Genomic DNA, 12,838 nt, shown 5'->3' with positions numbered 1-12,838 from the left:
GTGTGCAAACCTGGTAAAGACCTATAGTAAACGTTTGACCTCTGTTATTGCCAACAAAGGTTATGTTACAAAGTATTGAGTTGTATTTTTGTTATTGACCAAATACTTATTTTCCACCCTGATTTACCAATAAATTCTTTACAAATCCTACCATGTGGATTCATGGATTTTTTTTTCACATTCTGTCTCTCACAGTTGAAGTGTACCTCTGGTGCAAATTACTGACCTCTGTCATCATTTTAGGTGGGGGAACTTGCACAATCGGTGGCTGACTAAATACTTTTTTGCCTCACTGTAAATAACTCTGAAATCATTCAAATTCAAATAATTCACCATATTGAGTGGCAGCAAGTATGAGTAGCTCTTGAGAGAGTGTTCAGTTTTAAATGTGTATTTTCCAAATATCGTGATGTGCACAACTCTGGGAAAAGTAATGTCCGCAAGAGATAATCTTCTTAGCCCTTGTTCGTCACCCTCAGAATGGCTTCCTCAACTTCAGTAATATGTGGTGTCTAAAGGCTAGTAAGTAGAAGTACACGCCATTTTTGCCGTCAGTTCTGATGGGAAATGTCAACTCACTAGTCGACAAGTGTGACGAGTTGGGTTAGACTGGTTGGGAAGCACTGGTGAGAAATCCGTGAGTCTAACAGTGAGTCTTTTTAACAGGATGTATTTTAAGATACTTACTCAGCAGTGTGTTAACTGTAACCTTTTCAGGATCCACCCCAACCTGCGTTCAGTGGTGTACTGCAGTGCCATTGCAGCAGGTGATGAGGCTGAGTGGGAGTTTGGATGGTCACAATTTAAGATTGCTTCTGTAGCAAATGAGGCCAACAAACTCATGTTTGCATTGGCCTGCACAAACAACACAGAGCTGCTAAACAGGTATGTGTGTCCTTCCTGTGCACAAATAAATGGAACATATAGTGATGTAACAAGTCAGTAAGAAAATCCCTTATGTGGCCCATAAATCAAGTCAGGGAATTTGCAAACAAACAAAGCAGATTTTTTTAAGCCCCTTGGGTTAAAGCCTTAGAATTAACAAACTGATATAATGAAAAGAACTGTTTTTTAAAGCAGTATTGTCTCCCATAAAAAAAAACTTATAAAGGAACTCATTATAAAAACTGAAACTATTTTTGCAATCTATTGTAGCTTTAAACTTTTTAAGAAACACTGAGTTGAGTGTGGATACAGCAGAGACTCCAAGAATAAACATAGGTGAAGGAGCTTTAGTAAGTGCATTTCTTGTTTTAACTGTTTTCACAGGTATCTGTCTTACACTTTAAACTCCACTATCATCCGGAAGCAGGATGCCACCAGTGTCATCACATCTGTCGCCAGCAACAGAGCAGGACAAAAGCTGGCTTGGGACTTTGTCAGAAACCATTGGGAATACATGTTCACAGAGTTAGTATCACACTGATAAAAAATAATTTGCATGTGTGAGGTGGAGCAATAACTGAAAATACAGAAAACATCAACATGGAGTGTGAATTTTAGTACAGTAGCATAAGGTTGTTAAAATATACTTTTACCCTTTTTTGATTGACAAAATAATAATCAGCACTTCTTTTATTCTGAAAGCATTTATCAACCATCAGTTTAAGTCCTGAATGAATATTTTAATACGGTCAATTGAAGTCACAATGGATTGTTATATGCCAAGTAAAGGAGGGTTCAAAACCTGAGCTGGTACAGGTGTGGTCAGAAGTCTACAGGGGCATGATTATTATGGTAATTTGTGGCTCTTGATGATTTCTAGTAACTTTATTTTTCCAGGAAATGGTTGTACAGCATAGCTCTATAATGACTTTTAAAAAGGGTATACAAGTTTGAATTTACTTTGGATTTTCTCTAATGCCATAATGGCACCGGATACCGGTACCCATCCCTATTCTTCAGTGACCTTTTTCACTCACTATGTGTTTATCCAGCACTCCATTTTAATCTGTGGCGCTCTTCCACAGCATGTCTTTGTCCCGTCTTCCCCCTTTCACCTCAGCTGGTGATAGTAAATGGACCAGGCTCAGCTTCCTTAACCTGGTTCTGCTAGAAGTTTCTTCCTGTTAAAAGGAAGTTTTTCGACCTTATAATATAAAGTGCTTTAAGGCAACTTTCGTTGTGATTTGGTGCCATATAAATAAAACTGAACTGAATTGATAATTGTTTTATCATTTGTTCCTTTTGAGTTTTGTTATTTCATGCTTTAGGCCCTTGCCTAGCTTTTGTTATAGTTCGTTAGTTCCCTTTTCTGATTCCTCTCTATTTCCGCATGTCTGTCTGGTTGTCTCCGTGTTCTGTCTCTGTGGTTTCTGGTCTCTCCCTGTTTAGTTGTGTCAGATGGTCTTTTCTCTCTAGTCTCCGTGTTTCTTTCCCTTTTTTCTGTCAAGTTTGTATATCTTTGTCTCTGTCTCAGTGTTATGTTTCCTGTTTTATTTAGACAGTCCCCTGTCTTGTGTGCATTCTGTTCACCTTTCTCCTTGCTGTCTCATTAGTCAGTTTCTGTTCCGGTGTGTTCCCTAGGTGTATCTAGTCTGCTTTGTAACCTCCTGTGTCTGTTTTAGTCCTCCATTTGCCTCAGTTCATTTCTCCTCATGCTGTTTTTTCACTCGTCCTGTGTGTTTCCTAGTTTCCACGTTCCTGGTTTCATCTGTGCCTGAGTATTTAGTATTTTTGAGTTCGAGTACTAGCAGTAAAGCTGGCCTTTAAGTTTATGTTTAGTCTGAGGAGTCCTGCATTTCGGTTTATTCCCTGCTTACCACACTGATGATCGTAATGTATACAGTTGTAACTTGGCTTTGGTTTAATAAAACTAAAAAATAAACCATAAATAAACCATGGTATTCATTCCCATGAATGTATGTTAATTTCTGACCACAACTGTAAATATGCCAAATTTTATGTGTGCAAAGCTTCCAAGAATCTGTGAAATAAAGCATTCTCGTGTTCTTTCAGATATGGCGTGGGCTCTTTCTCCTTTGCTTCTATGATCACTGGGGTAACAGCGAGGTTCTCCACACCTGCTGAACTACAGGAGGTATACATTGATTAGGTACAATACAAAACCAATTTTTAAATGTTAAGCTTTTGTCTGAAGTCTTTTCCTGTGATTTCTCTCACAGCTGAAGGAGTTTGTCGAGGCGCACAGTGCAACAGGGTTTGGTTCTGCCACACTGGCTGTAGATCAGGCCCTGGAGAGGACCAGAATGAACATCAAGTGGCTGCAGACAAACAAACAGGAAATCCTGAACTGGTTCAACAGTCAGAACGGAGATCAAATGCAGTAACAAAGGTGTGTTTGGAGATTTAGTGTTGTTTTGGTTTTTTTCTGGAAAAAAAGAGTGACAATTTTATAAACTACTGGTGTACTGGTGTTAATGAAAAACAGCATGCAGTAATAAAGTAGTGAAAGATGTCTGTCCAAATTAAATTTGATTTGACTGTATATGAGATGTGTTTTAATAAATAATAAACTCAGATGATCCCTTTATTAAACTGACTGACAAATGCAAATAAACTAAAATGTAACCAAACTGTAAAAACATTTTACCCATTTTATTTTAGATAGATATCAGATTTGATGATATCCTCACATCAGAACTAAAAAATGTATTTCATAGATGTGTTATGGGATCTGACAAAGTCTGATTTTAATGGTGAACAAGTCTTCCTTACTTTTTATAAACTTCAAAACTCGCCTCTGTCAGTGCGCCCCAGGGCAGCTGTGGCTACAATGTAGCTTGCCATCACCAGTGTGTGAATGTGTGTGTGAATGGGTAGATGACTGAATGTAGTGTAAAGCGCTTTGGGGTCCTTAGGGACTAAGTAAAGCGCTATACAAATACAAGCCATAGGGTCTTTGCCTCAGGCCTGTCCTTCTGTCTCGTTAATCTCTTAGAACAGCAATTTTCTTTTTTCAGTAACTGATGCAGGGAACCTCTTATAAGCAATACTTTTTCCACTGCGAGATTTCTGCTGCGTATTCAGAGAAGGACAAAATTTGCTGTGACTTTTGCCTTCTCTCACAACATGTTGTTGTAATGCTGTTCATTTCAATGCCTTCATTCATTTTAAGTCCAGAATACGTATGAGTGAAAAAAAAATAACTAGGAAGGTGAAAATTGTAAGAAAGAGAAGTCAACCAGCAGATTAGATTTTACCTAGCAAAGTGTCTTCAGGTCAGAGAGAGAGAGAGAAATAAAAGTACACAGCTTTGGTCACATATATTTTGTACTCCACTGTATTGATTTTGTCAAGGTCTGCATTGGCAGACCATGTGGAGTAGAGAAATAAAGACCCAACATAGGACAATTTTAACTGAAAGTAAGACATTTATTGTGTTTGATAAAAAGTATGAAACAAAGGGCTAGGCAAACCAATACGACACTAAACAAAAATCTAAACTGTGGAAACAAGAAAGTAAACATGAAAAACCATAAACCTGGTGAGAATTCGTAAATACCTGGAAGCATGAAACCTTGATAACATGGCATAAACATAACAGACGACTTGACAATGAATGCATGAGAGTTCATACAGACAGGAATACACAAGAGGGTGACGAGGGAAAAGGAAGCACACGGGCAACACAGCTGGGACGAATAAACATAATAACAAGTCAGGAGGAAGCAAACTGAACACGCTGAACATAAGACGCGAGAATGTCAAAGTAAAACAGGAAACACGCAGACCAAGACACACACACTTGACATGGCAATAGGGAAATAGAAACTGGAGATGAGACATGGACATAAATAAGCAACAAATACAGAGAACATGATGGCTAGGGAGAACACACATGACAGACAAGGGCAAACATGTAAATAAGAGGTGGAGACAGAGGGAGAGAGGGAGCGAGACACGAAGGGAGACAAAGACATCGCTGAGACACACAAAGGGCGAGGGAGACTTAAACACAAGGGACATGACAGACTCACACGCTGAAGGCACGGCACTATAACCAACATAGTGGGGGAGACACCTACGTGGGAGGAACCTAAACAAGGAAACAGAGAACTCAAACAGAACTAACTGAAGCCTAAACTATACAAACAACATCATAATACAAAAAGGCATGAAACTCAAAATGCTGGGTCAAAAGACCCAGCACATGACAGTAATCCAGTAGAGTCCAGTACAGTACTCATGCGGAAACATCAAAAAAGACCAAATGTTGGACTTCAATACACAGATAAATATTCTATTAACTTTAAATAATGTGACTGCAATATTCACTGATCATAAGCATCTCTGTCAGGAACCGGCTGTGTGCTGGCAGGAGAGGACCCAAAGGCAGGACTAACAACACGCAGGGATAAATTCAAAACACAGCTTTATTAACAGAATGGCAAAGGGCAATATAAAACTACACTGGGATGAACTAAGGCACAGGGAGGCACAGGGAGGCACAGGGAGGCACAGGGAGGCCACGGGGAAACGCACACAACACTGATGGATGACGCACAGAAGGTAATGAGAGACGTGGGAACACACGGGCAGCACAGCTGAGGACAAACACATAACAAGACAGGGGGGACACGGAACTGAAAATACTGACCCAAGACGTGGGCCTTAAACGTAACACTGGAAGGACACAGAGGCAGACCGGAGGGTTTGAGAGAGAGCACAGGGAGAGCATAATGGGCTGTGGAAACATGGAATAAAACTCAAGGGGAAACAAGCCACAGGAACTGAGAACTATATGAACACAGATACACAGAGGGAACACAGGACCAACGACACGGGGAAATCTAACAACCAAAAGCTAAACATAACAACCTAGGGACTAGAACTAAACTTTAAACTAACAAGGTGGACTAAAACCATAATACAAAATGACAAAACACAAGAAACTGAAACCGCTGGGTCAGAAAACCCAGGATCGTGACAATCTCAGTTAATTGCAATGAGCTGTTAAAAACTGCAGGTGAATTGATGCTGCAAGAATGACCATCCAACAATAACAATCATCCAATTGTTTTTTAAAAAGAGGTTAGTGCAAAGAGGTGTCCAAGCAGAATGCTTGAAGAACCATTTTCCTAAATATTACATTTTCAGTATGACCAATATATCTCTTGTTAAGATCCTATTAAAGGTTATGTATTTCTTCAGTCTAGGGGATGTAAGTTCAAATGTTCTCTGTCCTGCAGGTCAATAAAATAAATTTGTCTGCTTCATCCAGTCTCACAATTACTGTTTGCTAATGATTAATCTCTTAAAAACAACAAGTTTACGATGAGGGTTATTTTTAAAGGCTGTATTTTATCCTTATAATAAACAAGTACATTTTCAGAAACTGGAAGGTACTACATTTCATATAATGTTGCATACATTTGTGCCATACAGTTATTCACTTAATTCTGTTTACAGGTGTTGGTGGGCCAAAGAGGCAACAGTTCTTAAAAAACATGCAAGTTACCAAAGTCTACTCCTGTCCTTGACCCTAATCCTAGATGGTTCTTCAATAATATACTGGATGTTAAGAGGTTGATCTGAAGGTTATTTTCACAATGAATCAGTCAAACATCTGGTTAAAAATATTTGAAAATAGTGATCCCCATATCCCACTGCCTTAAAACTGACACCAACAGTTCAAAACAAAATAAACTTTCAGAAAAGGGGATTTCACTTATGTTGCTAATATTTTCAGTTTAACTAAGAATCACCAGTGAATTAACTGATTGTGTATTACAGATGACATATACAGACAAGTGCAGTATTATCAGATGTGAAAATCCAAACTAGAACAGTATTAACATTACAAGACATAAAGACACGTGGGAACTGGAATGAGTGAGATCACCCCTGCAAAAATTCACAGAGCAACAGCATCACATTTCTGTCATCAAAACCTAATCTTGACGTTAATATGTAGAAGTATGTGATTTAATCACACTGATCACATAAAATCTGTTACAGTCTGGGGCTAGTTTGCTAAGCTAGGTTATTTAGCCACTGTTTACAAGGACTAGCTTATTTATTTAGTATAAAGAAAAGCTAAAGCAGATTTTTAAGCTATGAAATATTGATAACAGAGCTTACCCAAGTCTGTCTTTGCTGCCTTAAGTCACTACAGTTTTAACCACATGTAGTCACAAATGTGAAGTCACTATGTATAAGCTTTAAGGCATGGTGTAAACAGTTTGGGTTACATGTTTGTAGGTAGAGTTTGTTGAAATCGGAAAATCTTTATTCAGTTTTTTGTCCCATGATTTCAAGCAGGTTATTTGCTAAAAGTGTTGGAAAAACTTTTAAGGTGCAAATTACAGATAACACTTTTTTTTACCCTGACATGCATGTAAATAGTGGTAGGAAGACAGAATATATTACAGCGCGTGCTTTAAACATTCAAAAAACATCTGTCCACGTAAGTCAAACAAATCATTAAATGGTTAGTATGTCAACTGCCTTAGTGGATTCATGGCATCAATAAAGACTCATACAGAAATACAGAAAAACATAAACCTGCTTTTTCCTGGTCTAAAACCTCCAACCTGAAAAAAATTGTTCTAATGAACAGTTGTGAGTTGTTCCAAGTCTTGTCTTTTTTTAAGTTCAGAGTCAAGGTAAACTCATTAGCCTCCAACAAGAAGTAGATGTGTTTTGGCCTCTTCCTTACCCCCCTCATTCCCACCTCAGCACGCTCGTATCACTTCACTGGAGAATTTTCTGTTGCGTGTCAGGCAGGTTGAGGGCCACAAGGCCGCCGCACACCAGCGCAGTAAAGGATAGTAGAATAGGGATGGCTTTGGTGATTCCCACACAGCTAGCAAAGATGGAGCTGCTGAGAACAGCAGCCAGTTTACACAGAGCATTCAGCACACCAGAAGCTGTTGCTCTAAGAGAAAAGAGTGACAACAGAATGACATTTTGAAGCAGCCTTATTGAAAATAAAGCTGTCACCAGGACTTTTCATTTCTTAACATTTTAATGTCCAAACAGAAAAAAATATGGTTTTGTGTTTTTTCAAGACTGCTGTGCAATCTTTTTCACACATAAACAATATTATACATAAATCATCCTAAAAAAAATAAAGAAATGTGAACAAGGATCCAATGATGAATCACATAAATAATAAATAAATACAGAATTATTGATCTATGGTTTAATAGGTGGAGTTCAGGAACTTTTTGATCTCAAAACTTCAAAAATTCAAAAATTCACATACATTTTTTAGTTGCAAGTGAAAAAAAAAAAGTGATTAAAAAACACGGGCTCATTTTAAATCTGATCCCAGCAGCATATTTGAGCAACAACAACAAAAAAAGAAGAAATAAATGATTTAAAAAAGAAGTCTTTGGAATAATGAAACTTTCAAAAGTAAATATTTTAATGTTTTATGTTTACCTACTGAATTTAATATAATGTGATCAAGTGGTCAGGGATATGTGATATGAGGATATTGTAATCTGTGGTTTTAGGAATTGGAATTTCTCATCAGATGCACTGATCCATATTTTGTTTGTCCCAAAACAAATTATATATATACATACATATATATATACACACACATATATATATACACATATATATATATACACATATATACATATACACATATATATACATACATATATATATACACATACATATATATACATACATACATACATATATATATATACACATACACATACATATATATATACATATACATATATATATACATATACATATATAGATATATATCTATATATATCTATATATACATATATAGATATATATCTATATATATCTATATATATATATATCTATATATATCTATATATATATATCTATATATATATATATCTATATATATATATATATATCTATATATATCTATATATATCTATATATATATATATATAGGCTATATATATATATATATATATATATATATATATATTTTAGGGGTGCAACGATATTCGTATCGATATTGAACCGTTCGATACAGTGCTTTCGGTTCGGTACGCATATGTATCGAACAATACAACATTTGTAATTTATTTTATCAATTTTCCTTCTGACGATGCTGTCTGTGTTGAGCGCTCAGTGAATCTGTGTTCGACTACTCCGCCTAGGCTGCACTGTCGAGCGCAGATCCACTGAGCGCTCAACACAGACAGCATAGTCAGAAGGAAGAGCGCAGGGCAAGCTAGCAAGACAGAAGTTAAGCTCTCCTTGCAACAGGCAAATTGAACGTCATTCAGATCTGGCGTTTGGAATTATTTTGGTTTTCATGTGACGTATGACCCTGAAGGTAAGCGAGTCATGGACTAAAGTAAAACAGTATGTTGGATGTGCCATGCAATGCTCAATTACATTGGTGTGAACTAGTGTGTTAGCGCAGTTAGCTCGTTAACGTGTTGGCTGTCTAGCCCCATGCACGGAGTGATCGGCGGTAGCTCGTTAACGGAGATTTGCCGTGTTGTGGCGTTAAGGTAATTTCAACGAGATTAACCTGAAAGCACTAGCGGGAACACAACGAATATGACTGCACATTTACGCCGACATCATCGTAGTGCAAAGACAAGTGGAAGCAGACAAAAAAAAGCAAGCATGCTACTAACTTTAGCCGAGTCATTTAGACAGCTGTTAGCACATGATTCTCCTTATGCTGCTGAGAATATAGCCCAGAAGAAGCGGATAGTATAGCTTTTATTTTGGAAAGAGACATTTCTCTGTAATAAACTCTCTTTTCCAAAGATGAGTGATTCCTCAATCAGATACAGGGCTTGCAATATCGCTAGCCCGACGTCCCAGAGCTAGCGATTTTTTCAGTCGGGCTACCAAAATCTATCTCTTCCCTGCCCGTCGGGCTATTGTAGGAAAAATATATGTCAATGCTTTTGCATTCTTTCGGAAATGTAGCTGGGTAATTATGTCATTGGCATCGGTGAGCCACTGTCAATATGTGACATATTGAAGTCGCGTTTGAATTTGCGCTTGTGTATAGAGAGCGACAGCACTGATCTGTGAGTGATGATAATTTGTGCACCAATTCCTCTGACATCGTCTTATTAATCGTTAGCTTACTATGCAAACATGACAAGTGAAATCTCCCGCAGCAAGCTTAAACATGTGAGAGGTTGATCGTGCAGAGAATCGCTGAGCTTATGTGAGTGTGTGTGTAAAAGCAGCAGGATTTATATTTCAGTTCTGCTGAGCCAAATAAGACAGGTCAGGGTGAAGAAGTGACAGCCAAAGAAAAGCTTACCACAAAACGGAGAAGTTATGACAAATCAGACTATAAGGCAAAAAGAAAGTGCAGCTTTATGGTTTCATGGACAAAAGAATTTCTGTGGCTGCAATATGATGAGCTAAATAACCAGGGCTGCACATAAGTGGTCCGCAGGTGCGCATTCGCTGTCAAAATAAAAAACACGCACAAGGGTTAGGGTTAAATTTAAAAACTGTACTTTTGAGTTAAAATATATATTTATAATTTTAATAAATGACAAATTAAAAATGCATGAACATTTTTTTGTATCGAAAAAATATCGAACCGTGACACCAAAGTATCGAACCGAACCGTGAATTTTGTGTATCGTTGCACCCCTAATATATATATATATATATATATATATATATATATATATATATACATACATACATACATATATATATACACACGTATATATATATATGTATATATATATAAAAAAAAAAAACACCCAGCACGCCCCTGCGGGCGGTTTATCCTTCAAGCTCGGGTCCTCTACCAGAGGCCTGGGAGCTTGAGGGTCCTGCGCAGTATCTTAGCTGTTCCCAGGACTGCGCTCTTCTGGACAGAGATCTCCGATGTTGTTCCCGGGATCTGCTGGAGCCACTCGCCTAGCTTGGGAGTCACCGCACCTAGTGCTCCGATTACCACGGGGACCACCGTTACCTTCACCCTCCACATCCTCTCGAGCTCTTCTCTGAGCCCTTGGTATTTCTCCAGCTTCTCGTGTTCCTTCTTCCTGATATTGCTGTCATTCGGAACTGCTACATCGATCACTACGGCCGTCTTCTTCTGTTTGTCTACCACCACTATGTCCGGTTGGTTAGCCACCACCATTTTGTCCGTCTGTATCTGGAAGTCCCACAGGATCTTAGCTCGGTCATTCTCCACCACCCTTGGGGGCATCTCCCATTTTGACCTCGGGACTTCCAGGTTATACTCGGCACAGATGTTCCTGTACACTATGCCGGCCACTTGGTTATGGCGTTCCATGTATGCCTTGCCTGCTAGCATCTTGCACCCTGCTGTTATGTGCTGGATTGTCTCTGGGGCATCTTTACACAGCCTGCACCTGGGGTCTTGCCTGGTGTGATAGACCCCAGCCTCTATGGATCTTGTGCTCAGAGCTTGTTCTTGTGCTGCCATGATTAGTGCCTCTGTGCTGTCTTTCAGTCCAGCTTTGTCCAGCCACTGGTAGGATTTCTGGATATCAGCCACCTCCTCTATCTGCCGGTGGTACATACCGTGCAGGGGCCTGTCCTTCCATGATGGTTCCTCGTCTCCCTCCTCTTTCTTGGGTTTCTGCTGCCTGAGGTATTCACTGAGCACTCGGTCAGTTGGGGCCATCTTCCCAATGTATTCTTGGATGTTCGTTGTCTCATCCTGGACTGTGGTGCTGACACTCACCAGTCCCCGGCCCCCTTCCTTCCGCTTAGCGTACAGCCTCAGGGTGCTGGATTTGGGGTGAAACCCTCCATGCATGGTAAGGAGCTTTCTTGTCTTTATGTCAGTGGCTTCTATCTCCTCCTTTGGCCAGCCTATTACCCCAGCAGGGTACCTGATCACGGGCAGGGCGTACGTGTTGATGGCCCGGATCTTGTTCTTACCATTCAGCTGACTCCTCAGGACTTGCCTGACCCTCTGCAGGTACTTGGTGGTTGCAGCTTTTCTAGCGGCCTCTTCATGGTTCCCATTCGCCTGTGGGATCCCCAAGTACTTGTAACTGTCCTCTATGTCTGCAATGTTGCCTTCTGGTAGTTCAATCCCCTCAGTTCTGACTACCTTCCCTCTCTTTGTTACCATCCGACTACACTTCTCCAGTCCGAACGACATTCCAATGTCATTGCTGTATAGCCTGGTAGTGTGGATCAGTGAATCGATGTCTCGTTCACTCTTGGCATACAGCTTGATGTCATCCATGTACAGGAGGTGGCTGGCAACTGCTCCGTTCCGTAGTCGGTATCCGTAGCCAGTCTTGTTAATGATCTCACTGAGGGGGTTCAGGCCTATGCAGAACAGCAGTGGGGACAGAGCATCTCCTTGGTAGATCCCGCACTTGATGGTGACTTGTGCTATGGGCTTGGAGTTGGCCTCTAGTGTTGTACGCCACATCCCCATTGAGTTCCTGATGAAGGCTCTTAGGGTCCCATTGATCTTGTACAATTCTAGGCATTCCAGTATCCAGCTGTGGGGCATTGAGTCATAGGCCTTCTTGTAATCAATCCAGGCAGTGCACAGGTTGGTCAGTCTGGTCTTGCAGTCTCGGCTGATTGTTCTGTCTACCAGTAGCTGGTGTTTTGCGCCTCTGGTATTCTTGCCAATTCCTTTCTGTGTCCCGCTCATGTATTGACCCATGTGCCTGTTCATCTTAGCCGATATGATGCCTGACAGGAGCTTCCATGTAGTACTGAGGCAGGTTATTGGTCGGTAGTTGGAGGGGACCGGTCCCTTCTTGGGGTCCTTGGGGATCAGGACCGTCCGGCCTTCAGTTAGCCATTCCGGGTGTCTCTCGTTAACTAGCAGCTGGTTCATTTGTGCTGCCAGACGCTCGTGGAGTGCAGTCAGCTTCTTCAGCCAGTAGGCGTGAACCATGTCGGGCCCTGGTGCTGTCCAACTCTTCATACTGGAGAC

General features: G+C 40.0%; 2 protein-coding genes across 4 annotated transcripts in view; one reads left to right on the top strand and one right to left on the bottom strand.

The window, feature by feature from the left end:
- Nucleotides 1-3,526, top strand: part of LOC113026276 (aminopeptidase N-like) — a 36,776-nt gene extending 33,250 nt beyond the window's left edge. For both annotated transcript variants that reach the window (XM_026174854.1, XM_026174855.1), the window contains 4 exons: nt 718-885; nt 1,270-1,410; nt 2,959-3,040; nt 3,126-3,526. In XM_026174854.1, the coding sequence (XP_026030639.1) occupies nt 718-885; nt 1,270-1,410; nt 2,959-3,040; nt 3,126-3,290 (556 nt within the window). In that variant the 3' untranslated portion in view covers nt 3,291-3,526. The remainder of the gene's footprint in view (nt 1-717; nt 886-1,269; nt 1,411-2,958; nt 3,041-3,125) is intronic.
- Nucleotides 3,527-5,318: 1,792 nt separating this feature from the next.
- Nucleotides 5,319-12,838, bottom strand: part of LOC113026274 (synaptic vesicle glycoprotein 2B-like) — a 52,616-nt gene continuing 45,096 nt past the window's right edge. For both annotated transcript variants that reach the window (XM_026174852.1, XM_026174853.1), the window contains one exon: nt 5,319-7,840. In XM_026174852.1, the coding sequence (XP_026030637.1) occupies nt 7,657-7,840 (184 nt within the window). In that variant the 3' untranslated portion in view covers nt 5,319-7,656. The remainder of the gene's footprint in view (nt 7,841-12,838) is intronic.

Source organism: Astatotilapia calliptera, chromosome 7 (genome assembly GCF_900246225.1).
Source record: "Astatotilapia calliptera chromosome 7, fAstCal1.2, whole genome shotgun sequence".
Taxonomy (NCBI): Eukaryota; Metazoa; Chordata; class Actinopteri; order Cichliformes; family Cichlidae; genus Astatotilapia; species Astatotilapia calliptera.
The sequence above is the reverse complement of the archived record's forward strand: the minus strand, read 5'-3'. Positions and strand labels throughout refer to the sequence as shown.